The 27,064-nt window shown below is 33.9% G+C and overlaps 3 protein-coding genes across 12 annotated transcripts in view; 1 reads left to right on the top strand and 2 right to left on the bottom strand.

Annotated features, from left to right (window-relative positions):
• The window catches only part of LOC102628826 (putative GEM-like protein 8), a 29,589-nt gene extending 17,408 nt beyond the window's left edge, over nt 1-12,181 (bottom strand). For 2 of the 4 annotated variants that reach the window (XM_052438103.1, XM_052438101.1), the window contains exon 1: nt 12,085-12,181. The gene's annotated coding sequence lies outside the window, so the exon portion shown is untranslated. Of the gene's footprint in view, nt 1-12,078 lie in introns of all 4 variants that reach the window. The other 2 variants (XM_052438104.1, XM_052438102.1) reach the window with 1 other exon arrangement.
• Nucleotides 1-27,064, top strand: part of LOC102629458 (kunitz trypsin inhibitor 5-like) — a 63,241-nt gene that overhangs the window by 33,107 nt on the left and 3,070 nt on the right. The gene's annotated exons all lie outside the window — the stretch shown is intronic.
• LOC102630437 (putative GEM-like protein 8) lies at nt 9,371-12,143 on the bottom strand. Of its 7 annotated transcripts, none has more exons than XM_052438096.1 (4): nt 11,893-12,143; nt 11,129-11,218; nt 10,754-11,028; nt 9,371-9,844 (listed from the first exon to the last, which is right to left on the bottom strand). In XM_052438096.1, the coding sequence occupies exons 1-4, from the start codon at nt 12,029-12,031 to the stop codon at nt 9,662-9,664; spliced, it is 687 nt and encodes a 228-aa protein (XP_052294056.1). In that variant the 5' UTR covers nt 12,032-12,143; the 3' UTR covers nt 9,371-9,661. The 7 variants fall into 7 exon arrangements, with proteins under 7 accessions (XP_052294056.1, XP_052294055.1, XP_052294058.1 ...); XM_052438095.1 differs by having other exon boundaries at nt 11,129-11,257; nt 11,886-12,142; XM_052438098.1 differs by having other exon boundaries at nt 11,886-12,142.

The following is a 27,064-nucleotide window of genomic DNA, read 5'->3' as shown; positions in this document are numbered from 1 at the left end:
GAGTGTTGAGAGCTTTGAGCTCTAGTTCTAGTGTTTTGAGAGTTTGGTTGTATTGGACTTTTGGGTTGAGACAAAATACTACAATACTTATAACTCCTTTCCACTAGTAAAATATTTTCTTCTATCTTCACCCACGGATGTCAGCTAAAAACCAAACTATGTAAATTTTGGTGTCCTTGTGTGATCATTATTTCTAAATTTCACTTTAATTGCGTGTCTGCTGCACCCTCGAATTTCCAACAGTGACAATAAACATTTCCGCTACATGTTGTTCAAGAGCAAAACATACAAAAATATGGTTTGTCAATGACATTTTCGCCTGTAAATCCTAAAAAGGGCGTTATTTGTTAGTCCATTGGTTCAAACATCAAATTTGAAGTTGTAAAAACTAGTGTGCAATCCACAATATGGAAGCTTGACAATTTTGATGCAGCATTGGGGCAGTGGTTTGTGACAATTGGGGGAGTTGAAGGCAATCCTGGCCCACAAACTAAAAGAAATTGGTTCAAGATTGAGGAGTTTTATGGTGATTACGAGCTTGTTTGTTGTCCTTTGGTTTGTAAGTTTTGCAAAATATTTTGCATTTTTATGAACGGTGGGGTGCGGCATCTGGCACTGAGTGATATCCCGTTCAGTGTTATTTTCTAAAGGCTTGAAGATGGAGCTGCTGAATAAAAGCTTGAGGTTAAAAATAAAGCTTGTTATGTTTTTACGTTATGCGCATCTGAACGTCTATAGAATGATGCTTTGCTAAATGAATAAAAGTTGTAACAGTAAGAATTAATTAATGTTTGCATGCTTGTTCACGAATAATAGTTTAGAGCTGTCTTTATCAAGTTATTATTTTGGTTAACTTATCATTTTCCTATTTAGGTTATGTAGAGGACAAGATTTTTTGTTATAATTCATAAGCCAAGTTAAAATGATAATTAACTTAACGTGGGAGTGGAGCTCTATATCGTCACTCAAGCCTTCCCAGCCATGTGATCTAAAGACTGATTAATCAGCCTATGATCAGTCTAGCAAGCACTAGAAATTGATTTTCGTTTTAATAGATAAGAAATCGAATTAAGAACAAGCAAGAGTTCTTAGTTACTTCCACGCCACTAATTTTCAATGAATCTCCAAAAATAAGTTATAAAACAAATTTCACTAAACGAAGCACTCTTGCAAATCATTTTTTGCAAGTATTTGAGACATAAAAAAGGAAATTAACCAATTAAAATAAAATAATTTAGGAATAATGATTGATTAGTAAAAATTGAGTCAATCAATCTTTATTTATTTGACCATCAATCTTTCTAAATTAATAGTTAAGATAGAGACAAATAATTGTGTAATTAATTTTTTTGTTTCCATCAATATGGACCAAATCTTGTCTTGGTTGTACATTCAGAACTAAAATTAGGACTAATTAATCCCAAACCATTTCTAATACTCAGTCCCATATTCCAGGTATTTAAAATATTTTAATTACCAATTTATTAAATAAATTAATTAAAAAATAACACAAATCTGGATATCCGGTTTTTTGGATGCACATGCATTCAGATCTACACCTGAATCCGTATGGATTTTCAATTTTAATATCGAGACCTGCATTTTTTAAAGCGCAGATAAGATTTTTCCTGATCCAGACCTTCCAGATCTTTGTAAATCTAAACTGGACCTGAATATTTTTACCATCTCTACTAGCATGGACGTGGACCTTGTCATGTTTAGATCAAGTTTTAGTGATTAGAGATTTTAGTCTTTGTTCCATTTTTTTCTTAAACGTAGAGGGATATGTAAAATTTAAATCAATTTTTTAATATCTAATTTCTCAAAATTCGAGCTAAATTAATTAAATAAAATTATTTAAAAACCACTATGTTATTATTTTTTTTCTTTTTTAAGTTTCAGATACAAATTTAAAGAAAAATAGTAAAAAGGTTCAGGATCCCAAGATATTTCCCAATCTATCCAAAAAAATTTAGGACCAATTTCAATTCCTAATTCTCATCGATCTCTAATTGGTCTTAGATCGTATAGATTGAATACATTCACGTTCGTATGGAATCCCAGTTGATAAACTTGTTTTAGATCTTTCCATCTTATTGGATGTGGACAATAATAATCAACCTATGATAAATCTAGCTACCACAAGAAATCATACTCAATTACAAACAAAGATCAGATCATGTCAAGCAAAGATGAAGGAAGGAAAACCTGAAAAAACTGGTGTGGTTGAATCGATGATGTTTTGGAAAAAAGTGGTAAAGGAAGTTCCAATTGAGTGACTCCACAGTAGCTATAGCTTTTATTCCTAATAACAATTATAATCCCTCATGGTCTCTTCACGCTAGATGACTTAATTGTTAAGATATAATCAACAACATGCAGTTCCACTGTTCCCACATTTATAGAGAAGGCAATCTTGTGGCTGATACTTTGACTAATATAGACTTAAATTGTGTGAATCTGACATGGTGGAATGATCCTCCTCAATTCATGATACGCCTCCTAAGGAGGATGAGTAGAGATTACACCATTATCATTTTTCTTAACTTTAATTCTTGTAATTTTCATACCTCTTCTCCTGTTTTTCTTTAATAAAGCTTTACGCATTTATGTAAAAATAAATAACAAATTGTTAATTGCAATTGTAGCAAAACCAAAATGCAATTTCTTTACTTGCAGGAGGTATATATGATATATAATAACCTTTACTCATATACACAGAACTAAAGCATATGATATGAAGTACGCTATTTTAAAATGATTGTCAAAGCTTGCTAGCTGAGCTTATTGTCTTCAAAATATATCCTAATCATTTAATTTCGTTGACTTCGAAATGGCCTTCTGAAGATTTATGCAAGCTTTTTCATAGCGTAAAAACCCCATGAACCAAAATTGAAAATCTCCACAGTCACTATTCCAATGTAGTTTTGGTCAGGCTTGTTCACATTCTCACTTTCGTAGATACGTTTGATCTTCTTTATTGGTCTCAACACTTGTAAATGTGAATTATCTAGTAAAATTTCCATTAAATTTAATTCCAGCTAATAGAAAAATCAATGCCTATTAAGAGATGAGATCTCTACCCTATCAAACCTGAAAGCATTGCAAGCCTTCGAAACTTGCCACAAAATAAAGTAAGGAAAAAGGACTCAAATATGACTCCGAGTTGATGCACACCGTCTCCAATAACAAAGCAAAGCATGCGGGGTTAAAAACACCACATCTCGCATACCTAAATTTCGCCAAAAATGAACCTATATTAACCTAACATGTGGGCAATCAAGGAAAAAATTCTGAGAAGTCTCAACCCTATCACAAATACACCAGGAGACCATACAAATTCCTCTCTAACATAAGGCATTATCAGTAGCCAAAAAACCATGCAATTTCTGCCAGAGAAAAAAGAAAACTCTAGAAGAATATGTCGCTGCTAGATAAGCGAAAAAAACCTCATCTCTCTGCCTAGAACAAAGCACAAGCTCCCACGCTGTCCGCAAATGAAATAGGCCATCATGGCTGGAAGCCCACCAAATTATATCAAGTTTTTTACTAGAGAAAGGAACCAATAAAATTTGTGCCACAATCGAAGAGGGTAACACATCTTAGAGCTTACCTTGATCCCATGTTGTACCTCACCAATAAAAAGAAACCAGCACCCCAGAAGCCGCTGCAAGATTATAGGAGGCCAAAGGGCAAGAGTCTAGCCAGCAATCATACCTAAAACTCACCACAACCGACCGACCAATGCATATGAGGTTCAACAACCCACCAAACCGAACATAGTCATCTCTAAAGAGGAGAGGCGGAATGACGAACCTAAACCTGACTCGTTTACACCAGTGAATCTAATGTCTTGACACAGAATCACCCTATAAGAATAGGTTGAAGAACCTTTCTAAGTATTGTACTACAGTTGTAGGTGGGCAAAGAACACGACAGCATAGAAGACAACGCATGTCAAACAAGCACTAGCTTCCCACCGAAAGAAAGCAACCGATTGGCCCATTTCGAGATCTTATCCCTAATTTTTTGGACCATATCATCAAAATGAGAAATCTTGAGATGCCTTGTAAAGACCGAACACCTAAGATAAGTGAATGGAAGCTGACACCACTGAAAGTCAGTGACTGAATGGACAATAGCCTGTCGTGAAGCAAAAGCCAAAGTTCTAATGTAAAAACTGCTTTTGGCTTGATTAATCAATTGTCGCTAAAGACTCGATCGATTCCCATTTTAAAAAATAACAATATCATCTGCAAAGTTTAAATAAGAGACAACGATAGGTGTGGCAGAACAATATCGCATAGAAGGATATTGAGCGTATATACGGTCCAAACCTCGAGATTGAAACTCAGTAGCAATGATAAATAAACATGAGAAGAGAGGATCGCCCTGCCTAAGACCTCCCTTAAACTAGAAAAACTATGGCTGACTCCATTCACCAAGACTGAGAACTAAGGACTCGTCGAATCAAAGAAACCCACCGCTTTGAAAACCCAAAACACCGCAACATCTTAATAATGAAAGACCTTGACATCCGATCAAGCCTTTGCCATGTCAAGCTTCAGCACCACATTATTTCCCCGAGTACAATGGTTGAGATCATAGACCAACTCCTAAACCAAAAGCACATTGTTATGTATCACTCTACTAGGGGACAAAACCACTCTAAGAATGAGAAATAAGATGAGGCAACAGAGGGGCCAATCTCAACGCAAGCAGTTTGGTCATAACCTTGTTACTAATATTACATAAACTGATCGGTCTAAAATCTATCCAAGATGTTGGGGACGACTTCATAGGAAAAAAATTCAATAATGTACTCTGAAAACCCTTAGGCATAGTCGAACCTCTGAAGTAATCAAGGACAGCCTCTAATAAATCATTGCTAATAATATCCCAACAGTACTAATAAAACTTACTGTAGAACCCATCAGGACTCGGAGCACTGTCAAGATCAATAGAGAAAACCACCTACCTAACCTCATCCATATCTAGCTTTCTACATAGATTCACATCATCCCCGATAGCCACCAGAGACGGAGTAAAATCAAAGTTTGACTGCTGAAACTGACTAATACCACCTGTCAATAACCCTTGAAAATATTCAACTGCAGAGGCAACAATGGCTGATGGCTCAGAAATCTCTTCAGAAGAAGCATCTTGAATCTGATAAATATGAAAAAGTTGACGCTTCTTCTAAATCATCAAATGGAGAGTTGCCGGATAGAGAACTGGTCGCTAGCAAGTTGGGGAAGTGCTGGTGGCGGTTGATCATCACCACCAGCCGCCGATGAAGCCATAGCAGCTGGTCAAGGTTTGGTCAATCGTGGCAATTTTCTCAAAGGTTCGACTGGTCAAAGGTTGTAACACAATCTTGAATTCTTACTCTTTTACAATCAACCTCTTTTTTATGTTTGTAGATTTCTAGTATTTGTAATAGAGAAAATAACCAAGTAAAATAATAGGTGATAAATTTAATCAATAAGTTTTTGCTTTTAATGCAAAGCGTAAAATTATAAAAAAAATGAACAAAAGGGAGTTTTATCGGAGACATAGAGGGGCGCCAGTAGCACCCCTCATAGTAATTTTATCCGTAGAAATAAAAAGTAAGTCTAGCAATTGGGTCACATGTTGATAAGTGTCATTGTGAGGCCTTCAAAATTCTTTGCCTTCTGTCAACCAAAAATCTGCTTGAGAATATTTTTTTCTCCCGCCTTTCTGAATAATTATTGCTCCCAAGCTCAACTTCCATTTCACTATTTCAAAAAATTTTGTGCCCATTTTCTGCAAATTAACTTGTTCAAAAAATTCATTCAGTTTTTTTTTCAATGTGATGTAATTATTTGCATACATAAAGTGTTCATTCATGTTATTATTTACATGCGAATTTACCAACCTTTGCTCTTAGTACATTTCTTGTGCATTGATGATAAGGTGAATCATTATTTATTTTGAATCAAGGGCTTTTTTTTTAATATACTAATATATTACAATCAGAGCTCTTTACAATCAGAAATCGATTGGGACTCCCTTTAGTAATTCTATTATGGCATAACTCAAAGGTCAACCCTCACTTAATACTAAAGAAGATCTATTCTACTCTAAATGAAGGGAGACAAATAAATCCCTACTATGAGTGAAATCAAATCCTAGCTAGTGTTGAAACTCAAACCCAATTGGGCTATTGTTGGAACTCGAACCCAATTGGGCGCATGGGTTGTCAATAGGCTACAAGCCCTTTGGTGTATCAAGGGCCTTTGTTATGTTGTATTGCTACTTTACGGTGCTATAAAAGAGTGAGTGTGAAATTTATAAAATTTGGATATCCACAGCTTATTACAATAATTTTATAAATTAGTAAAATTAAATAATGGGAATATTACAAGCTGACCCTCATTATTTTTATTTTGCATGCAGTCGATCCAAATAAATGCCTACTTGAATAGCTTACCTCTCATTTAATTTAAACTGTATCTATTCCTATCTATTAAATTAAAATCAAGAATCTAAGTAGCATATTTTTAAAAAATTTTGACCAATATCACTGAGATCTACATCACAGTTACAAATAAATAAGAGTTATGCGACATAAATTTTTTTTTTAATTTGGCATTAAAGTCTTGGACAAACTTATGATGTCATAAACATATCTTTACAATGTCTTAAATTCAATTATGACATCGTAAATTAGTCCTGAATTTTAATTGCAGATATAAAGCGGAGTCATGATACATGTACCCATTGCTGGGATACATTGTTTAAATCCAAAATTAATGAAAGATATGACATGTCATCATTTATTAGGTTGTATAATATTATCACATTAATGAAGAAAAATAGATTCAACCAATACTATATACAATTGTCACTATTCTTAATTTATGGCTCTTTTAGGAACTCCTTAATTAAAGAAAAATAAATAGTGGCCATTTGAATATTAAAAAATTACTTTTTTTTGAACGAAGTGAATATTCAAAATTAAAAAAAAAAAAGTTGTTTATAGAAAATTTATCAACTTATTCACTTTCTCTCTCAATGGTTTAATGCCATTAAGAGCTCAAATTTATCTGGAAAAGTTATCAGGACCCACTAGGGAATCGATCGCATCGTCTCTAAAATCGATTACTATAATTATTCAACTAATTGACAACCATAACTAGAAAAATAAAATAAGAATAAAATTAAAAAAAATAAAATAAATAGAAAAAGAGAGAGAAAATTAAAGAGAGCTCACAAGAGTTGATGCAGGGAGAGGCATCTCAAACGCTCGAGGCTTTTTAAGAAATTGAAAAGGCTTGAGGATTTTTAAGCTCTATTGCCCGAATAAAATATCTTCAGTAAGTTACATTCTTATTATGATTTTTCATGATAAAATTTCCTGGCAGTTCCATAGTCTTGGTCCTCTTGGATTTTTATGATTATTATTAAATAAAATTGGAACCTTATAAAAGGTCCTCCGCGTACCACTCATCCATTCAAGTCCTTCGGTCAAGTTCAACGAGCTTAAATTTAGTGGAACGAATATATTCAATTTTACCTTTTTTTTAAGTTATTAGCTGACTACTAAGCATTAGTAGAGACAACCAATGCGACGTGCCCATCCCGTCAGAAGTAGGGCTATGAGGACACATGAACCGGCATTCATTGTATCACATTATCTACACGCTAATTTTATATATTTTATCATATGGGCATTTGCTGTGCCAATCAAAAATTATGATAGCAACTTAATAGTTTCTTAAAGAAAAAGATTCTAGAAAACCATTAAGATTATCTTGTATGGTGTTCTTATCATTTTTCCTATGGGGAAAGAGAGAGTAATTAATCTTTTACTGAGATAAATGCTTGATGTAATCACTATATTTTGTGTTAAGTCCATGTTTAATCTCTATATTTTAGAAAAAAAATCTCAAGACACTCCTACTGTTAATCATATTACATTTCTATCCTTACTTTTTCTTTTCTTTTACAATAATACTCTTGCAAAAACATTCTTGGAGATATTAATGAAAAAATAGTAATTTATCAAATTAATTTTAGAAGTAACATAAAAATTGCATAAACATTTATATTATTATTTTTCTTTTAGGATTAACTTGGTGAATTAATTTTTTTATAAATAACTACTAGTAAGATTGTTGTAAGGATATTGAACATTGTTTTTAAGTTGCATGGGTACAAAAAATACTAGTTCTTTCATACTGATATTTATTGGCTAAATTACTAATTAACTTTTTTATAGATAAATTAATCAATTTCAAGAATATCAGTGAAAGTTTATAATTATAGAAGGAAAGAAAAGTAAGGGTAAGAAATTAAAAATATAGTATATTTAACTGCACGAGTGTTTTGAGGTATTTTTAAAATATATTAACTAAATAAATATTTAAGTCAAAATATAGAGATTAAATAAGTATTAAACCCTTTTACATTGTAAAAATTAATTTTTTTCAGTAGAAATTAAAAGAAGTCCAGCAATTGGGCCACATGTTGTTGACAATGATAAATATACAAGTAGCACTGACTCCTAGTAGAAAAGTAGAGAAGTAGCATCGTGAAGCCTTCAAAAAAATTTCGCCGTCTGTCTTTAACAAACAATCAACTTAAATATATTTTTCCCTCTCACCCTTTTGAATATTTTTGGTCCAAGGTCAAATTACCTTTCGCCCTTTCAGAGAAGTTTGGCCCCATTTTCACTGCAAATTAATTTCTCTCCAAAATTCAAATTGAGCTAACCAGACAAAATTATTTAAAAATCATTCGGTCTGTGTTTTTATTTTTCAATGTTCATCCATCAAGATACCTCCCAATCTGTTCCAAAAAAAAAAATTGGAGCTAATTTCAATTCCAAATCCGGACAGATCATCTCTAATTGCACTTAACTCATATAGATTGAATACATTCTCGTTTGGTTCCAGTTGATGAACCTCTCTTTGATCTTTCCGTCTTATTGGATAGAAGGACTATAATAATCAACCTATGTTAAATCTATCACAAGAGATCAGAATCAAGTATAAGCAAAGATCAAGAAAGCAAAATCTGAAAAACTGGTGTGGTTCAATTGATGATGTTACACAATAAGTGGTAAAGCAAGTCCCAATTGAGTGACTCGACAGCAGCTTAGCTTGTCTCCTCAATAACAATTATAATTTATCATGACCTTTTTCGTACTAAATGACTTAACTGTTAAGACATGATCAAGAACATGTTGTTTCGTTCTTCGCACATCTATAGAGAAGATAATCTCAAGTTTGAGGATTTGGCTAATATAGGTATATGGGTTTAAATTCTTAAAATTTAAGTGGTGGACTAATCATCCTTTATCAGTGGTACGCCTCTTCAATGACGATGCGTGGAGACCACCCTGTTGTTACGTCTCTTGACTTTTATTCTTTTGATTTTTGTACCCTTTCTCCTCTTTTTCTTTAATAATGCTTTAAGCATTTACATGGGAAAAAAAATAAAGAAAAAAAAAGTTCCAATTGAACCCGAGAGCACTAAAGCCAGCGCAGGGCTCCACTTTGGAATGCCCATAACACCCTTCATAACTTCACTCATATATACAAATTAAAGCATATGATGTACGACATTTATTTAACACAAAACTGATAGTCAAAGCTTACTAGCTGAACATGTCTTCAAAATCGGTCCTAATTATTTACACTTCGTTAGCCATAGAAATGGCCTTTTGAAGATTTCTGTAAGCTTTTTCATAGCGCAAAAATCCCATGAACCAAAATTCAAAATCGTCTACGGTCACTATTTCAACGTACTTTTGCTCTGGCTTGTTCACATTCTCACTTTCGTTGATACTTTTGATCTTTTGTATTGGTATCAACACCTGTAAATGTGAATTATGTCAATAAAATTTTCATTATCTGACATGATTTAGTTCCAGCTAATAAAATAAATAACTAATGGCTATTAAAAGGTGAGATCTCTACCCCATTACCTGGGGATAGGATTATAGTAAAAAAATATCTTTAGAAATTGAACGAAAGCTCACCACTTGACTCAAGGTCTCGGTAGGGATAGCAAAAAAGCTCAGGCCGACCCAAGCCCAGCCCGACCAGCAAGGGTTGGGCCTGTACAAGTCTAAAAAATGCAAAGCCCCCATACGTTGGGCCTGGATAATAGCTTAGCAAAAAAGCCCAGACTTAGCTAGGATTTTTTTAATTTATAAATAAAAAATAAATTTAATTGAAATAATAAAAGAAAAAATTTTAAATATTAAATTAGTTTAATTTTTTATATTAGTATTTATTATTTATTAGGTTGTATTACTAATATTTTATGCATTGGACTATTATTTTATTATGTATTAGATAATTATTTTTAATTTAAATATTTTTTTAATTAAAAAAATATTTTATAATTAATTAAAAAAAAATCCAAGCCCAGCCTGTCCAAATTTGAACAGGCTTTTGAAGGGCCTAAACTTTGTTTAAATGTTGTGGGCTTAGGCTTGGGCTTCAAAAAAATCCGGCCCAAGCCCGCAAATTGCCAGCCCTAGGCCTCGGTGAAAATTGAAATGATACTTCAAATTACTTGAATTTCAATATATATATATATACACACACACACTCACATATATAGAGAGAGAATTTTATGTGAGACGGGGGTATCACATCATCTACACGCTAATTTTATAAATTTTTATCACATTAACATTGACCGTATCAACCACAAACTATGATAGCAACTTCATATTTTCTTAAGGAAAAAAATTATAGAAAATCATTAAAATTACCTTGTATGGTGTTCTTATTAGTTCTCCAGTGGACGAAGAGTAAGAGATTGATCTTTCACTGCAAAAAGCAATTTTCTTATTAGAAATAAAAAGAAGTCCAGCAATTGGACCGCGCGTCGTTGATAAGTAGCACTGTGAGGCCTTCAAGAATTCTTCCCCTTCTGTCAAACCAAAAATCTGCTTGAATATATTTTCCCTCCCGCCTTTTTGAATAATTTTTGCTCCCAAGCTCAGCTTACTTTTCACTGTTTCAGAAAATTTTGGGCCCATTTTCACTGCAATTAATTTGTTCAGAAAATTCATTCAGTTTTTTTCCTAGCTATATGATGTGATTATAACATACATGAAAAAATTTTTAGGGAAGAAACTGATTACCGTGATCTCGAATTCTGCAAGCGAAGTTACTACCTTTGCTCTCAATACATTTCCTCTGACCCATTTCTGTATCTTCTTCATCTGCATTGACTGTAAGGTGAGTCATTGTTTGTCTTCGTCTAAAGGTCTCTATAATATTGTACAGCCAACGCTGTAAAAGGATGAGTCCACACTTCATAAAGTTTGAATATCTGCTCTTTAAAAGGACTATATATAAAGTGTAACAATATATACATTGATAAAAATCATCTAGTTGTAGTGTTGTACTTTAATTGTCAGGATGTGAGCTTGATGTTGAATATCCAGTTATACATCTTGTATTATCCTAAACGATTTTAAAATAAGTTCAATCGACTATTACCTAAACTTAGTTTCAGTTTGCTTCATGTAAAGTGTGTCTTATGTATAAATGTTCAAAATTAATTGAAATTCCAAGATGTTCTCAAGCAAAAAAACATTAAATAAGTAGAAAAAAGTCTTAATAAAGTCCAGAATACTAAATTAGAACATTTCTAATTATATTATCGACTTGTCCGCTCTTTCTTTCTCAACAGATTAATGCCATTAAGAGCTAAAAGTTTTCTCTTAAAATCACCACTGGGGATTCGATTCGTATCACCTCTAAAAACTTGTGCTAACAATTACTAAACTTGCTAACAATTACTAAACTAACTGGAAATCACAATAAGAAAAAGCAAATAGGGATAAAATTGAAAAAAAGGAAAATAAAAAGAAACAGAGAAAATTAAGAGCGTACTACGCACAAGAGCTGAAGCTGGGAGAGGCATCTGAAGAAGATGGACTTTGAAACGAACAGAATGGTTGCGATTGAGAAGAACATCTTTCTGGCGTCGTATCATATGACACCGCCATCTCAAAATATTCTGCTTCTTTTTCTTTCATCTTCACTAATTAATTCCTGAGACACTAATAATTAAAAAAATAAAAATAAAAATTCCTGAGAGACGCTTTTTGCTTGTGCCTTGTTACACAATGGAAGAAACTAAAAAGGCTTGAGACTTTTTAAGCTTTGTCGTCGGAATAAAATATTGTTAATAAGACACATTATTGTTATGATTTTTATGATACAATTTCCTGGCTGTTTCCATAGGCTTGGAAGTCTATTTTTCCCGGCTTCATTAGAATTTCCTCAGGTCAACGAAAGTGGCTAAATTAGAAATTCTAGAATACATAATATTAAATTGAAATCTTTCTTTGAGGTCCTTGTTGTCGGCAAAAATATCAAATAAACCAGAAATTTTGAGAATTAAATAAACAAAATATGTATTACACTCACTCCAGTCCTTCGATGAGGTTCAACAAGCATAAATTTAGTAACACGGTGTTAATTTTTTCTTTTTTCCCTTCCTTTTCCCAAATTCCAATTATGTGTTGAAAATCCCAAGTATGTGTTAAGTTTCTGGTCATTTAAAAATATAATAGTTCACTTCAAAACTAATTTAAGATAAAAATATATTTGAGTTAATTTAACTTTAAAACATATTTTTTTATACTTAAAGGTAGTGTTAAGAGGTAAACTATTTTTTAAGAGCGAGGAAGGGCGGGATTCTAATTCAAGCCATGAGATTCAAATCAAATGAACCCATTAGTTTTTTATTTTAAAATTTCTACATGGCAGAGCTCACCATGTACAGATTTTATGGGGTTTATGAACCTCATTAGTTTCTTGTTGATGACAAATGTTTGTACAATTTTTATTTACTCATAATACATTGAAAAAAAAATCTAAATTAAAGTAAACTATCAACATGGCCGCCAAGTAAATTTTCATTACCTTAGCAATTATTTTTTTTTAAAAAAAGAAAATTTTAATGATTGCATTATTCATTACTTGTGCTCCCATAATATTTTTCCTATTGAAATCAGGTTCTCATCAACAAGAAACCGATAATATTCACTAATTGTGATTCTTCTTTTTTAGCACATCTAGTGGTGGTGCCAGGATTTCGATCTAATAGGAGTTTAATTCAAACAATAATATAATTTAAAAAATTAATCAACAAATAACAAATATCAAAATAAAAATTTATTAATATATTTAATTCAATATATTTATAACAACCTCAATATAGTTTCATATGTTGAAAATATTAAAGGATAATTTCATTGCCAGGGCTACTATATAAGTTAAGGCACTTAAGCTTTTAGACAATAATGCAAACGAGAGGAACTTATTGAGTCAATGCCCCGATTGACTTCAGTTCGAGGGTCAGTGATATAAAACGCTGACATGTCAAAAGTTGTTGTAAGTTCATAAAAGGAAGCTGATTATCAGCACATGCTGGCTATTCGATTTCTTCTTTGTTTGTTATTCATTTTGTTTGAAATTGAAATTTGTTTCTATGTGTTCAATGCAATCTCCTCTGTAGATATGATTTGTATTCAAAGTGTTTTGATTAATAAAATGAGTTGACTTTTCCTTCAAAATACTGTATCGTGCAATTATGTTCTTCGTTTTTGTTCTCTATGTCTGGTTTGTTTTTTATTCTATGTTTTACTTTGATCTTGGTCAGTGATCAAAGTAATTACTGACATTAGTTTACTGTCAATAAAAATCATTTTTCTAGTAGTGCATTCCAGTTATTTTTATAACTTAATAAGTACTTTTAAGGTAAATCAAATTAAAAATTAAATAAATTTTATTATTAATTAAAATTTTAAAAAGTTTAAGCAGGGGTTTTAACCCCTAATAATCCAAATGTGGCACTGCCATTGACCCCAACAATACATTTACTAGTTAATACCAGAAAATGTTTACAAAATCTGCATGAACAATTCTCTCTTAGAACCTTGGCTTCGCCTTTTTCTCTTTGAAGACACCCAAGAGGGAAACACTAAAGACCTTTACAACCTAGAACTTGACACCAGGAATATCACCAATAATGTGTACCTTAAGACCTAATTCGCTAATTTAGATGAGACAATAGTTCTTAGAAATTACAAAGGAAGTTCACTACTGTCTTTGATTATAACTTTGCTCTTAGGAGTATCATCCTACCTTCCATCAGCTTCAACCTTAATCAAATAGTCATACAAACCCTTATTCGCATTAATTGGCGACTTCAAATGTAAGAGCTAAAGACCACAGAGTAAGAATCCAATAAGATAGAGAGAGAGATTTTGATTGATAATAACTCTTTTTTTTTTTTTAAGTTTTAAATAATTTTTAAATGGTTAGAAATAGGTTATAACATTTTTAAATAATTTTCGTTTTTCACAAATAAAAAAATTTACATTGTTTATTAAATCTAATGGTATATATTTGTTACATCATTGATGTCTTAAAAAAAATGTGGAATCACTCCTAAATTTTATGAAAAATTTACAGATTCCTCCTCAAGTATAGGTAAGAAATACTTATACCCAACTTAAATGGTCTATGACACTTAGATAGCATTTTTTTTTCTTTCTTTGGTCTAAAATTTAAATGGGTCTGAATTTAGCTGAAGCCTAAATAGATCTAAATTCATATATCTGAATAATATGTTTTTTTTTTCTTTTCTTAATAACAGAAGATAAGCGTTAAGTTGTTTGTTTTTTAAAAGAAAACATCTAGAATATTATATTTCGACATATATAACCTCATAAATATTAGCAATACTTGTATGTATTGGTTAAACTCATTAAAAACATGAGAAGTTATAAATAAATTATTCGATTAGTACAAAAAAATTGATAATGTTTAGCTTAATAAAGCATGAAAAATAAAATATATACCTAACATGTGTATTTTTTTAACAATAATATATAATATTATAATGTTATTTTTAGTACATTATATTGATTTTTTTCTTGTTAATTACATAAGTCAATCAAGACTTGTTTAATCATTTGAATTAAAATTAACTTATTAAATAAAATTCAAAATCTATTATAAACGTAGTAAATATAAATATGAAGAGATGGACTTATTATAAAACACGCTCACCTAAGGTTCTATTATGTTTAATGTTCTTATTTAAAAAAAATAATAATAATATATTGTATTATATAAGAAGGTTTGGTGAGTTAATTACCTAATTTATATTTTCATATTTTCTTGGCTTCAAAATTGAAAAATGTAAATAAATTAGGAATATGGTACTTGAAGGTTTGGTGGAACTTTTTTTTTTTTTTTGTATTATCAATCAAAGAATATATTGTATTATATAAGAAGTAAAATTAATTTATAATCCATGATTTGGTGAAAATGGAATAAAATGAAAATTTTATAAGAAAATCCAATAAACAATAGCTTATGGTTATGCTGAAATTCTAAATACAAAATTAAGTAATTAGCTTCATTTATCAACTACAATATTGTCACATCGCACATACAAAGAATATTTCAATTTAATAGATATTTACGACTTGTAAAATAAGTTAAATTAGTTAGAAGTAATATAGATTTTTTAATTAAAATTTAATTTAATATATCAATTTCTAATTTTCTGTTAGATTAAGCGTTTAAATGTAGCATATGATTAAAAAAAAAGCAATAAGTGTCGTATTTTCAAATTTAAAAGGCTAAGTATTATGGTTTATTTGAATTTGAATATAAATATTTCATGAGAGAATCTATAATTTTCTTCAATATTATAATCGAAGGATCTTGCTAAGTTACCAACAATATAACTTCCAGCCCTTGTAACACTGCTATGTCACAAATTTTTACATGCTCTGCAAAAGTTACATTTATTGTAACTTCGCAAAATGTATGGATTCTTGACAGTTTTGGGCCCCACCTAAATGCTGAGAGGATCCTACACCACAGACATCAACCGTTCAAATTAGATAACGAGAAGATCACATGACTATAAATGGATGGAACATTCTGAGAGTTTACACCTGTATCTCCAATTCTCCATACTGTATATGTCTGCCACGTGTCGTAGACTTCAATTATTAAGTAATGATGCCATGTCATGTGGACCCTACATGCTACACTACCCAATATGTTTCTCATTTTCACTGCTACATAAGTTCGATGTCATTCAAATGTGTATACCACGCGCTCTGCTTTCGATCCTTTTGTTTTCGCAAGAGTCATTGAGCCGAGTGTCTTTTTCACGCTCCTCAAATCTTGTACCGCACCGGCCCAAAACACGAACTAGCCAATGATTTTATATAGTAGTTATGCATCAACATCAGCAATCATACTGGCTCAACTCCATCTAAATCAGAAATTTGATACCCACCATTGGATATCTTACTTTTGTTTTCATTGATCCCAGGAAATAAATTAATGCATTTTGATTGCTTTGAATGAAAAAAATGTTTTATAATTTAATTTCTATTTTATTATTTTCAATAAAGATGTTTTATAATAAACTAAGAATACGTTTTTTTATGTGAAAATAATTTTTATACTTAAAAATTTTGTTGATGCTATACTCCCAAAGTTTAGAAAAATTATCATATAGATAACGTAAATTTTTATTAAATGGACATTGATGCCCTTTTTTTTAAGCATAATACGTTTTAAGTACAATAATTAAAAATTGACTTCAATTTTTTTAATAAATACTAATATAATATAAGTAACTTAATTTGTCTAGTAGACTAATAATATTAAGCATTTTTACATTTATTTTAATATTATATCTTTTATTTATTACAAAATATTAGAATAAACTTTCGGGTTAATAGAGACAAATAAAATTATGGTCAAAATACAGTCTTGATGTATTTTATTAAAAACTTAGGAGTTTTCGTGACCATTCCCTAAACTTTGGGAAGTACAATTATTCTTTTTCCAAAAATTTATTCATTTTAAACTAAGAGCTCTTTAGGAAACAAAAAGCTAACTAGGTTCACAAAACAATAAAAAAACTACTTTTTTACCATTATACACCTTATTAGATGACAGTCATGTGTCCGTCACTAAAACCTGTGTCAAAAAATTTCTGATGATAGTTTATATATGTCATGGATTTTATGATGTATTATGTGTCACAGATTTATTATTTTCATATGACAATTGTCTATCATAATATTGTCCATCCATGAATAATATATGTTATACAAAATTAAATATTTAATTGTAATTGATATTAAATAATTTAAAATGATAGATTTTTAGTTTGGTGTGAATTTATGAAATTATATTGGTCAAAATTCAAATTAGTGTGGAAATTATTAGATAGGTAACGGTGGAAGAATTTTTTTTTTTAATTAGAATCAGGTTATATTGGAACTGCTTCATGATAGAGCACTGCTAATGACCGTACGATCATAAAGATAAATATTATTATAACTTTTTGTTTTTGGTTAGAAGTTTGAATTAGTATACAAACATCCTTATTCATTGATCATGACTCGCTATTGAGCTCAAACTTTTTAATCATGCTCAATAAACCTTTGGATTATATTATAATTATATAGGTTTTTAGATTCTTTATAAAATCATTATGGCTAGTACTCCTTCCTTTTTATTTCTATTTTTACTTTTCTTTTATTAATTTTTCTTCAACTCCTCAAGGCTTTTTTGGTGAAAACTAGGTGAAAACTATCACCTATAATTCAGGACCATTCATTTGATATCATTAAAAATCAATAACAAAATAAGCAAAAGCAAACCTAAATCCATAATGTTTAATTACTCTCTAGAGTTGTGGTTTGCCTTCCAGATCAACACGTTCTCCTAAAGAATTCTTTAATTTTCTCTATGCTCTCTCTCTCTGATGATAGGATGTCAGAAAGAATAGAATGATACATGTGACCTGTGGACCATGACCACTTATATAAATAACTTTTTCTATTGTCTTTTGGTATTCCTATTTCGGCTAGTCATAGAAATAGAAATTATCTTTAAGGCTCTACAAATTGAAGGTCCACACCTTATTAGATACATTAAAACCTATATTACTGTAAACCTTAATAGATCACTTTTAATTGGGTTTAACCATATATGATAGTTCGCAATACATAATTATTCACATATAAGCCCAACATTAGATTAAGGATCCAACAATGCTAGATTAAAAAATTCAACAATCTCCCATTTGGGCTATATATGTAACCTTATAATTATGCTTTGTAAATATAACTATATGAGTTCAACGTTACTATCATAATCGAAATGTATCAATAACCAATCAAGTCTATCAATTATACCAACATAGGATCAAAGGCGCCCTTTGTTATAACTATTATAACTCGATCCATCAATGGTCACTATGCCAATATAACTAAAAGACATGGATTATAATATGGGTGTGTAGCATAGAAATTTCATGTAATGTAATCTTAACATGCCCTATTTTCAACTGGTCAACTTAAATCTCAGTGAGATGAAAGCATATTAAAATTAGAGTGTAAATAAACCAAAACTAAAATTTGGATTTCTTGAAAACAGAGGAAGGTTACTTCATTAATAGGAATGAGAGATTTAGAATACAATATTGGACTCCAAGACTCGATGCCTAGAAACAAACCAAGGGTTCCCTTTTATAGGCACAAGGGAACCACTATTACAACTGTGTACATAATTGATCCTTATCTCTAAGGAATCTACTTTACAACTCACTCCTTACTTTATGTCACACTCACACTCTCATCCTTATCTCTAAGGATGGTACTCAATACATACGAATACAAATACATATATTATTATCGCCATTCCTTCCACTGTAGGGTCTACTAAGCTTCCGATACAGTCTAGTGTTGCCACTTGTTGGCATGTTGCGTCCTGACCTATGGTTCCATCGTTCCTCGGATGCTGCATCCATGTCTTCTCCCATAGTTGGCCATATGGGGTCTTCTATGTTGTCTGGCTGTGGGTTTAGTTCTGGTTGGGGCCATTCTTGGAGGTCTAGCCAATGGGCCATCTCTTCAAGTTCGTTCCTCCATCTGTCAATATCTGGAGTGTCCAGATAAGTGACTTCCTTTGGCCTGCCATGTCGAGTGAGGTAGTCATTATACCTCTGCTGTATGTCTGCTGCTTCATCATCTTCTCCATGAAGCTTGAGATTCCTGATCTCTTCTCTGTAATAGAGATCTGGAGTACTGCAGACTTGTGGGGATACTGGACTGTGAGTATTGTACATGGGAACAGTCCCATATACCTCTGCTAATGCCTTTCTAGCATTCCAACAGCCTGTCCACATGGAATTAATCTCTTCGTGGGAGTGGTCATGCTGGATTACCTGTATCAGTGGCTTCTTATATCATCCCCAGATATCCGTGAGCTTCACAATCACTATGGTAGAGTGAGTGATGTTGTATCCATTGATGAGCTTAAGTGGTAGGATATCTTCGAAGATAGGGGCAAACATTCTGTCAAACCACCTTCCCTTGTCATATCTTCGGCTGGTGTGGATAAGATTTGGCTCGAACAGTATTGCTACAGGGTAGATGTTCAGCCAGTACCACGTTATGTAATAGGCTTGTGGGGTTATGTCATAGATAACATAGTGACCCCAGTTGGAGTTTTCATCTATTACATAGTGGAAGGTGCAACCGATCTTGAAGACCGTTTCGTGCATCTGGTCAAGATTTGGATGTAGATCAAAAGCTCTCTGACATCTTTTGTTGAGGGCAGGTCTGTGTTCTTGCATAGCCATGAGTTGCCATACCCGCCATGTTAGAACTTGATCTTCTGGATCTCTTTTGTGGGTGATGATTTTCTCAAAGATATCTTCCTGGACTTCTGAGGGAAGCCATGCTATGAAAGTGTTAAGATTTTTGAGAAAATGTGCTCTAGTTTCATGAGCACTAGAGCTGCCTTCTTCCCATCTTCTTGGAAGATTCCTTCATCTGATAATGGTGATTGGTCTGGAAAGGAAATCCGCTACAGTGTTGGATTCTCCTTTGATGTGTCTTACTTCGAACTTAAATCTCGAGAGAGACTCAGACCACCTTGCAAGTTGAGGGTCAGGGATTTCTCATTCTTTTCTTTTGAGCAATCCCTAGAGGTATTTATAGTCTGTTTCAATCAAAAAAGGGGTTAAAGAGAAAAAGAATTGGAACTTCTTGATCCCTTTGACGACTGCTAAGACTTCTTTCTTCGAAGAAGGGTAGTGGCTTTGAGCATCATTGAACTGTCCAAATTTATATCCACAAACTTTCCTATTTCCCTCGGATTCTTCTATCAACAGTGCTCCCCAATAATGGTCACCAACATCTGTCTGTAAGATGAGCGGTCATTTGTTAGGTATCTTTAATGGTGGAAGTGATTGGCACTTTTGCTTTAAGTCTTTCACGGCTTTTGTAGCATCTCCTGACCATTGTGGGGCACCCTTCTTTAAGTGCTTGGATATTTGACTTGTCATCTTTGATAGATCTTGCACATGGTCTGCTGCATAGTTGATTATCCCGAGGAATTGCTGGATTTGCTTTCTAGTTGACAGCTGGTCTGGAAATTGGGATATTTTTTCAGCAATATGTGGATGAGGAATGATGAATCCCTGTTTGATGTGTAGTCTCAAAAAGTCTACCTCATCAAGGCCTATCTTCATCTTTGGCTCTGACAGGGCTAACCCATGTTTATAGGTTAGTGCCTTGAATTAAGACAGGTGTTCAGCATGTTCTTCTTTACTGTTGCTGAAGATAAGAGCATCGTCGATGTAGATAAGATAGAATCCTGAGATGGATTTGTACACCTCATCCATTTTGTTTTGGAATTCTGATGGTGCATTCTTTAGGCTGAAAAGCATCACGTTCCATTCATAATGCCCATGGGGGACCACAAACACTGTCTTGTGTCTGTCTTTTTCCTTGATTCCAATTTTCCAAAAGCCTGACTTCATGTCAAACTTTGAGAATACTTTTGCTCCAGCAATGCATTTCAAATGGTGTGTCCTCCGTGGAATGGGGTACCCTATATCTTGCAAACAATCAATCAGCTTTCTGTAGTCTATCACAAATCGCTTCTTTCCATGTATCTGCTCTGAATGCTTGTTGACATAAAATACTGAGCTGGCCCAATGAGACTTAGAGAGCCTGATGAGCTTCAGATCCATAAGGGCTTGGATCTCTATTTTGCATAGTTCTTCGTCATGGGGCATGCCGGGATGAGAGGCTGTCTGATGAGGCATGGTCCATCCATCCTTGTAGGGTAGAGACACAAAATTATGTTCTCTAGCCCAGAACTGGTTTGGCACTTCTGCACAGCACTCTAAGAGTTCCTTGATCTGAGGTTCATATTTATGGATAAGGTAGTTTTCTAGTTTTTTACCCTCCCCAAAAATGGATTGCTTTTCGACCCAAGGAACTTGGAAAAAATGACTCGTACCATCCAAAGGATTGCGAATGGTATAGGAGAAACCTTCAGGAAAAAAGGCAAAAGGGGCAACCAGACTTAAAAAGTCAGTACCCAATAAGATATCTTCGCCGGAGTAATCAAAGGCAAAGAAGCCATGCCGGATCATGAATGGTTGGATCTCTATTGGTCGAGTAATCTTTTTGCTATAGAAATCTCGACCGCTGGTTGATCCGAAGGAAACCTTGGTAGGGACATAAAAGCTTTTTGGAACACAAGCTTCTCGGATAAATGAGCACATTGCTCCTGTATCAATAAGAGCAGTAAGTGCTACTTGAGTATCCTCTGTTGGATTGAGGATAATTTTAATGTGTGGCCTGAAAAGAGATGATGGTTGCATAGCAAGCTTTATCTGTAATGGGTCGTGGACAGCCATGATAAAGTCTGCATTCTCGGAATCGGTGTTAGTGCTGGTAGTAGAATTGGTTTCCTCACTAGTGGAATCAGGATATTCGTCTAATGTGAAGACGGCTCCAAGGGGACTATCTGACCAGGTATAGATTTCATCATCGAAATCGTCTTGTTGAATCATTTGGAGGAATTTGACCGGGAGTTTTTTCTTGGATTTGCATTGCTTGGCATAGTGACCTTTCTTTCCACAGATAAAACATCTACCAGAGCCCTTCTTCTGGTTCCGCTTTTTTATGAAGCGGTTTGTTTATTTCCTTTGTAAGGTTTCCAGGGCCGCTTCTCCTTTCTCCGTTTGCCTGTGTTGCAAGAGCACATTTTTTCAGTATGTTGGCAGCCAAACTTGTTTGGTTCCTCGTTACAAAATTTTTGTAGAGAGGATTTCTCAATCTGCTTCATGTGCTTTGGTAAATCTTGAGATCGGCAATGACTTTGAATTAGCTCCATAGACATCTGATAGAGCTGGGCTAGGCTAAGTTGTGCTAAATCAACAATTGCATCAGCTTTGAATTTAGCCTCCATCATTTCAGCAACTGGGCCTGGCATGTTCAGCACGAATGTTCTGTGGATGGTATCAGATTGTTTGTCAAAGATGTAGTACAACCTTTCTTGCTCTAGGTAGTACTCTTCCATCTTTCGGACATCACAACACTTGTTTTGTAGAAATTGCTTTTCAGCAACCTCTTCTTCTCTTATGTATTGGCCTAGAAAATCTAATGATAGATTCTCTACCAAGCTTCCACAAGGATCTTCCCTGCTGAGAATAAACTGTCTTTGGTCTCTGGTGAGCTTTCTTCCCCACCATCGTCTCAGCGAACCGATGAACCCTGCTATCAGCCTTAGTGCAGCTGATCTTCTGCTCAACTGAGGGGCTCGTTGGCATTCTCCTTCGTACCAAGTTACCATTTTTTTAAAATAAGCCAACATTTCCTTTGGCTTCATTCCATCGACATTCTAGAACATTTTTTCGGTTGTGGAGTGCCCTAGTTGTACCCTGGTTTCCCAATCTTCTCCTTGGGATACTTCATCTATATGTGGGGCACGTTCAGCAGTTTGATCGACCAGATTGGAGGATACTTCCGCAGATGTTGTTGGTTGATTAGTGAATTCTGGAGCAGTGAATTGTGCTGTGCCTGACGGGTTCTGAGTTTGTTCATGTCTTGTAGGATCAGAAGTTTGACCCTGTGTTGGCGTTGAGGCTGCAAATCTAGTTCGAGTATCCACATAGAATGGATTTGGAGGATTTGCTCTTTGCATAAGAATGGGAATCGGAGAGATCCCTGTAGTATCATCAGAGGAGATACTTGATTCTTCTTCAGTATCAAATTTCTCGTTCCATCCTGTGGCCTTTTGAGGCCATGGATATTGGGGAGGAGGAGCATAACTTTTCCAGAATGCCTTCTAACAATTGCCAGATGCATTTTCTCCCAAATATGCCATGGTTTTGTGGGTTTGCTCTTTCAGTGTCTGGACACCTTCTTTTGGTAGCTTTCCTTTGTTCTCTCCATTTCGTCCTCATCTGCAGCTCCAGTCATAACAATCATGTTGATAGATCTTGAGGCATTATCATGTAGTTGAGAAAACTGTTGGGTAGTCATTTTATACTGTTTTCTGATCTTCTTTAGCTGTTTTCTGATGACAGCTAAATCAGCAAGGATTTGCTGTTGGGTGACCATGATGTCTCCTAATGTCTGGTTCTGTTCCATCACATTAATGTTTAACCAGTTGACTGCCTTCTCAATTGGGCCGAATTCAATTGGGCTGGTCTTCTGTATTACCCATTTGGCAGCATACATTCCTCCAGGAATATCCTTGATGAATTCATTATCAAGGTCAGGAGTGGTGATCATGTTGACTGGACTCATGATTCTGCAGGAGGTGGTTCTTCTTGGCATATGTGTGCACAAAGAAGGATGCTTTCTTTCAAGTTGACACTTTTCACAAGGATAGAGGGCTTTAGTCTCAGTAGGAAAAGAGACTGATACCCTTCCTTCTTGCAACCTGCTTATCTTTGGAACCTCATGGATTTGTTGAGGTCTGTTGTTTTTCTCATACTCATTGATCCATTGTGGTGGAAAAATGAGTTGGTTTTGCCTATAAGTCCTGGGTTGAAAGATTCTGCCATCACCAGCAAGAAATCTGGTAATAGGTTTGCCAGAGCTGCTCATCGAGAACAAATGGGTTTGGACCTTATAGGTCATAGTATGGTGAATTGCCAAGGTAGATTCATCAGGTTTCATGGTTAAACTATTGACCTGAATTAATACCTTAATGGCATCTGTGAGGGATGACTTGTGTATGTCAAGGGTGAAGTTTGGCTCAACTTGGAGAACAACATGACCTTGGTTGAGTCCTGCTTCAACAGCAGTAATCAAGGCCTTTTCAAAAGCTTGCCATCTAGTGTCTAGAATGGCAATGAAACATGTAATATCTTTTCCAGCTAGGAATAAAGGTTGTATCCCTATCTGGATTACTCCAAGGTGTAATCCCTTATATCCCTGCAATTTATACCTTGTAACCTCATTGGTAGAGATTATGGGAAGGGATGTTTCCTTTGAAATAGAGGAGATGGACTGGACAATGATTTCAGAGGATTTATAGATGGTTTTGAGCTTAGGTTGTTTGATGAGGATTATGGCCCTTAGGTGGTTTAAAGTAGGACTGATATGATAGTATCTATAAGGGTCTAACGAATCAAGTCTGAAGGACTGAACTGCTCTCTCATTGCTTTCATCCTCTTAGGTTTCATAATGGAAATTTATGGAGGGTGAGCTATCAGTTGGAACTCTGATGGCCGAAGTGGATGCTTGGTCAGAAATTAGTTGGTTTCCGGATCTATTACTGTTTTGGTTTTCCATGGCTAAAAGAAATCAAAGGGTTTTCTTTGGGGTGATAAGCCCTAAACACGGCTCTCTTGGCCTTTTCAAGGGGGGGCGCCACACCTTCCAGAATTCACTCTGTAGTGTTTTAGTATGGAAAATTTGGACAGTCAGATCAGTATCCAACAACTTTCTGATGTGAAGGATCCGAAGTATTTCGGCAACCACAGAGCATAATATTATTGCACACCCAGGGGTTTCCTTTTGGGAAATATGGCTCTGATACCAAAATTTAGATTTCTTGAAAACATAGGAAGGTTACTTCATTAATAGGAATGAGAGATTTAGAATACAATATTGGACTCTAAGACTCGATGCCTAGAAACAAACCAAGGGTTCCCTTTTATAGGCACAAGGGAACCACTATTACACACTGTGTACATAATTGATCCTTATCTCTAAAGAATCTACTTTACAACTCACTCCTTACTTTATGTCACACTCACACTCTCATCCTTATCTCTAAGGATGGTACTCAATACATACGAATACAAATACATATATTATTATTTTGATTTCTTTTAGCCATGGAAAACCAAAACAGTAATAATTTCTATAGAAAATAACCTGAAATATCCAGAAACTAAAATAACTGAAAAAATGTCTATATTGTATGAGCATTTAAAATCACAATCTCCAACTAAAGTAAATATCATTTAATGACATGACACCTATATGAGTAGTGTGCTCATAATTCATAAAGCATCTTGGGTGGCAATACCTTAGTAAGCGGATCTGCAATCATGGAGTTTGTGCTCACGTGCTCTATACACAATTGTCCATTCTGAATTCTTTCTTTAACAGCTAGGAACTTGATGTCTATATACTTTGACTTCATCGAGCTCCTGTTGTTATTCGAATAAGGCATTATTGACTTATTGCCACAAGATAAATTGAGTGATCTATCAATACCATCTACTATTCACAGTCCCAGGACAAAATTTCGTAGCCATATTCTGTGATTGGATACTTCATAACATGTTATGAACTCTAGTGCCATCGTAGAAGAGGCTGTAAGAGACCATTTAACATTCTTCCAACAGACAACAATCGCAACGAGTAGATAAATGTAGCCCAATTTGTACTTTATACTATCCTGGCATCCAGCAAAATTGGAGTCAATATACCCGACAATCTCAATTTAATCTGGCCTCTGATACATGAGCATGTAGCCTTTTATTCTCTGTAAGTATCGCAAGACTTGTTTGGCCGCTTTTCAATAGTCTGCTCTTAGATTACTTAAGTACCTGCCAAACATCTCAATAACATACACAATATCCGGTCCCGTACAAACTTAAGCATGTATTAGACTTCTTATTGTTGATGCATAAGGAATCTTCTGCATTTATTTCACCACAAAATCATTCTCAGGGAACTGATTGAGACTAAACCTATATCCCTTAGCCATATGGGTATCACTTGCTTTGCAATCTTGCATGCCGTATCTCTTGAGAATCGTTTTGATATAACTCTTTTGCGATAATCAAAGAATACCTCAAGAGCAATCCCGGTGTGTCTGTATGCTTACTACAAAAAAGGCTTACTAAGATCTTTTATCTCAAAATTCTTAGCTAGAAATCTCTTGGTGCCATGTAATAAGCCTATATTACTGCTGGCAAGAAAAATTTCACCGATTTATAAAACGAAAAAAATATACTTGCTCATATAGAACTTATGGTATATGTAATCATCGACCAAATTCATCTCAAAATCAAATGAGATGATTACTTGATAATACTTGAAATATCATTGTCGAGATACTTGCTTGAGTCCATAAATGAATTTTTTAAGTTCACAAACCATATTATTTGGGTTTCTTAACATAAAGTTTTTGTTGCACCATATAGATACTCTCATCAATGTCACCATTGAGAAACACTGTCTTCACATCTACTTAATATAACTAAAGATTGAAATGTACCACTAGTGCCATTATAATGCTGGAAGAGTCTTTTATGGAAACCAGAGAGAAAGATTCTTTATAGTTGATGCCTTCTTTCTATATAAAGTCTTTTCTGACAAGACATGCCTTGTACTGCTCTACATTATCTTTTGAATCCCTCTTAGTCTTAAATATGTATCTACAACCAATAGGATTCACACCTTCTGGTAATGGGACAAGATCTCATACATCATTGTCCTTCACAGACTTCATCTACTCATTCACACCATCAATCCACCTCTGAGAGTTAGAACTTTCTATGGCTTGGCAGAAAATGATCGAATCATCTTCCATCACTCCAATGTTTACCTCATGCTCTTGGAGAAAAATAATGTAGTCATCTAGCACTGTACTTTTCCTTTCTCTAGTGGATCTCGTTAATAGAGTAGGCTCTTGAGGTGGTAGAGTTTGTTCTTCTAGAACTACTTCTTGTATAAGGAAACAAG

Source organism: Citrus sinensis, chromosome 3, assembly GCF_022201045.2.
Source record: "Citrus sinensis cultivar Valencia sweet orange chromosome 3, DVS_A1.0, whole genome shotgun sequence".
In the NCBI taxonomy this organism is placed as follows: domain Eukaryota; kingdom Viridiplantae; phylum Streptophyta; class Magnoliopsida; order Sapindales; family Rutaceae; genus Citrus; species Citrus sinensis.
Note: the sequence above shows the minus strand (reverse complement) of the source record. Positions and strands in the feature narration are given on the sequence as shown.

What these genes read in the sequence shown, in the direction of transcription:
- LOC102630437 (XM_052438094.1), bottom strand. Translation starts at nt 11,988, where the DNA reads ATGATACGACGCCAGAAAGATGTTCTTCTCAATCGCAACCATTCTGTT. An exon ending in CTCTCCCAGCTTCAGCTCTT is followed by an intron (nt 11,280 to 11,892) that starts GTGCGTAGTACG and finishes ATCCTTTTACAG; the next exon opens with CGTTGGCTGTACAATATTAT. An exon ending in TAATAAGAACACCATACAAG is followed by an intron (nt 9,845 to 10,753) that starts GTAATTTTAATG and finishes TCACATTTACAG; the next exon opens with GTGTTGATACCAATACAAAA.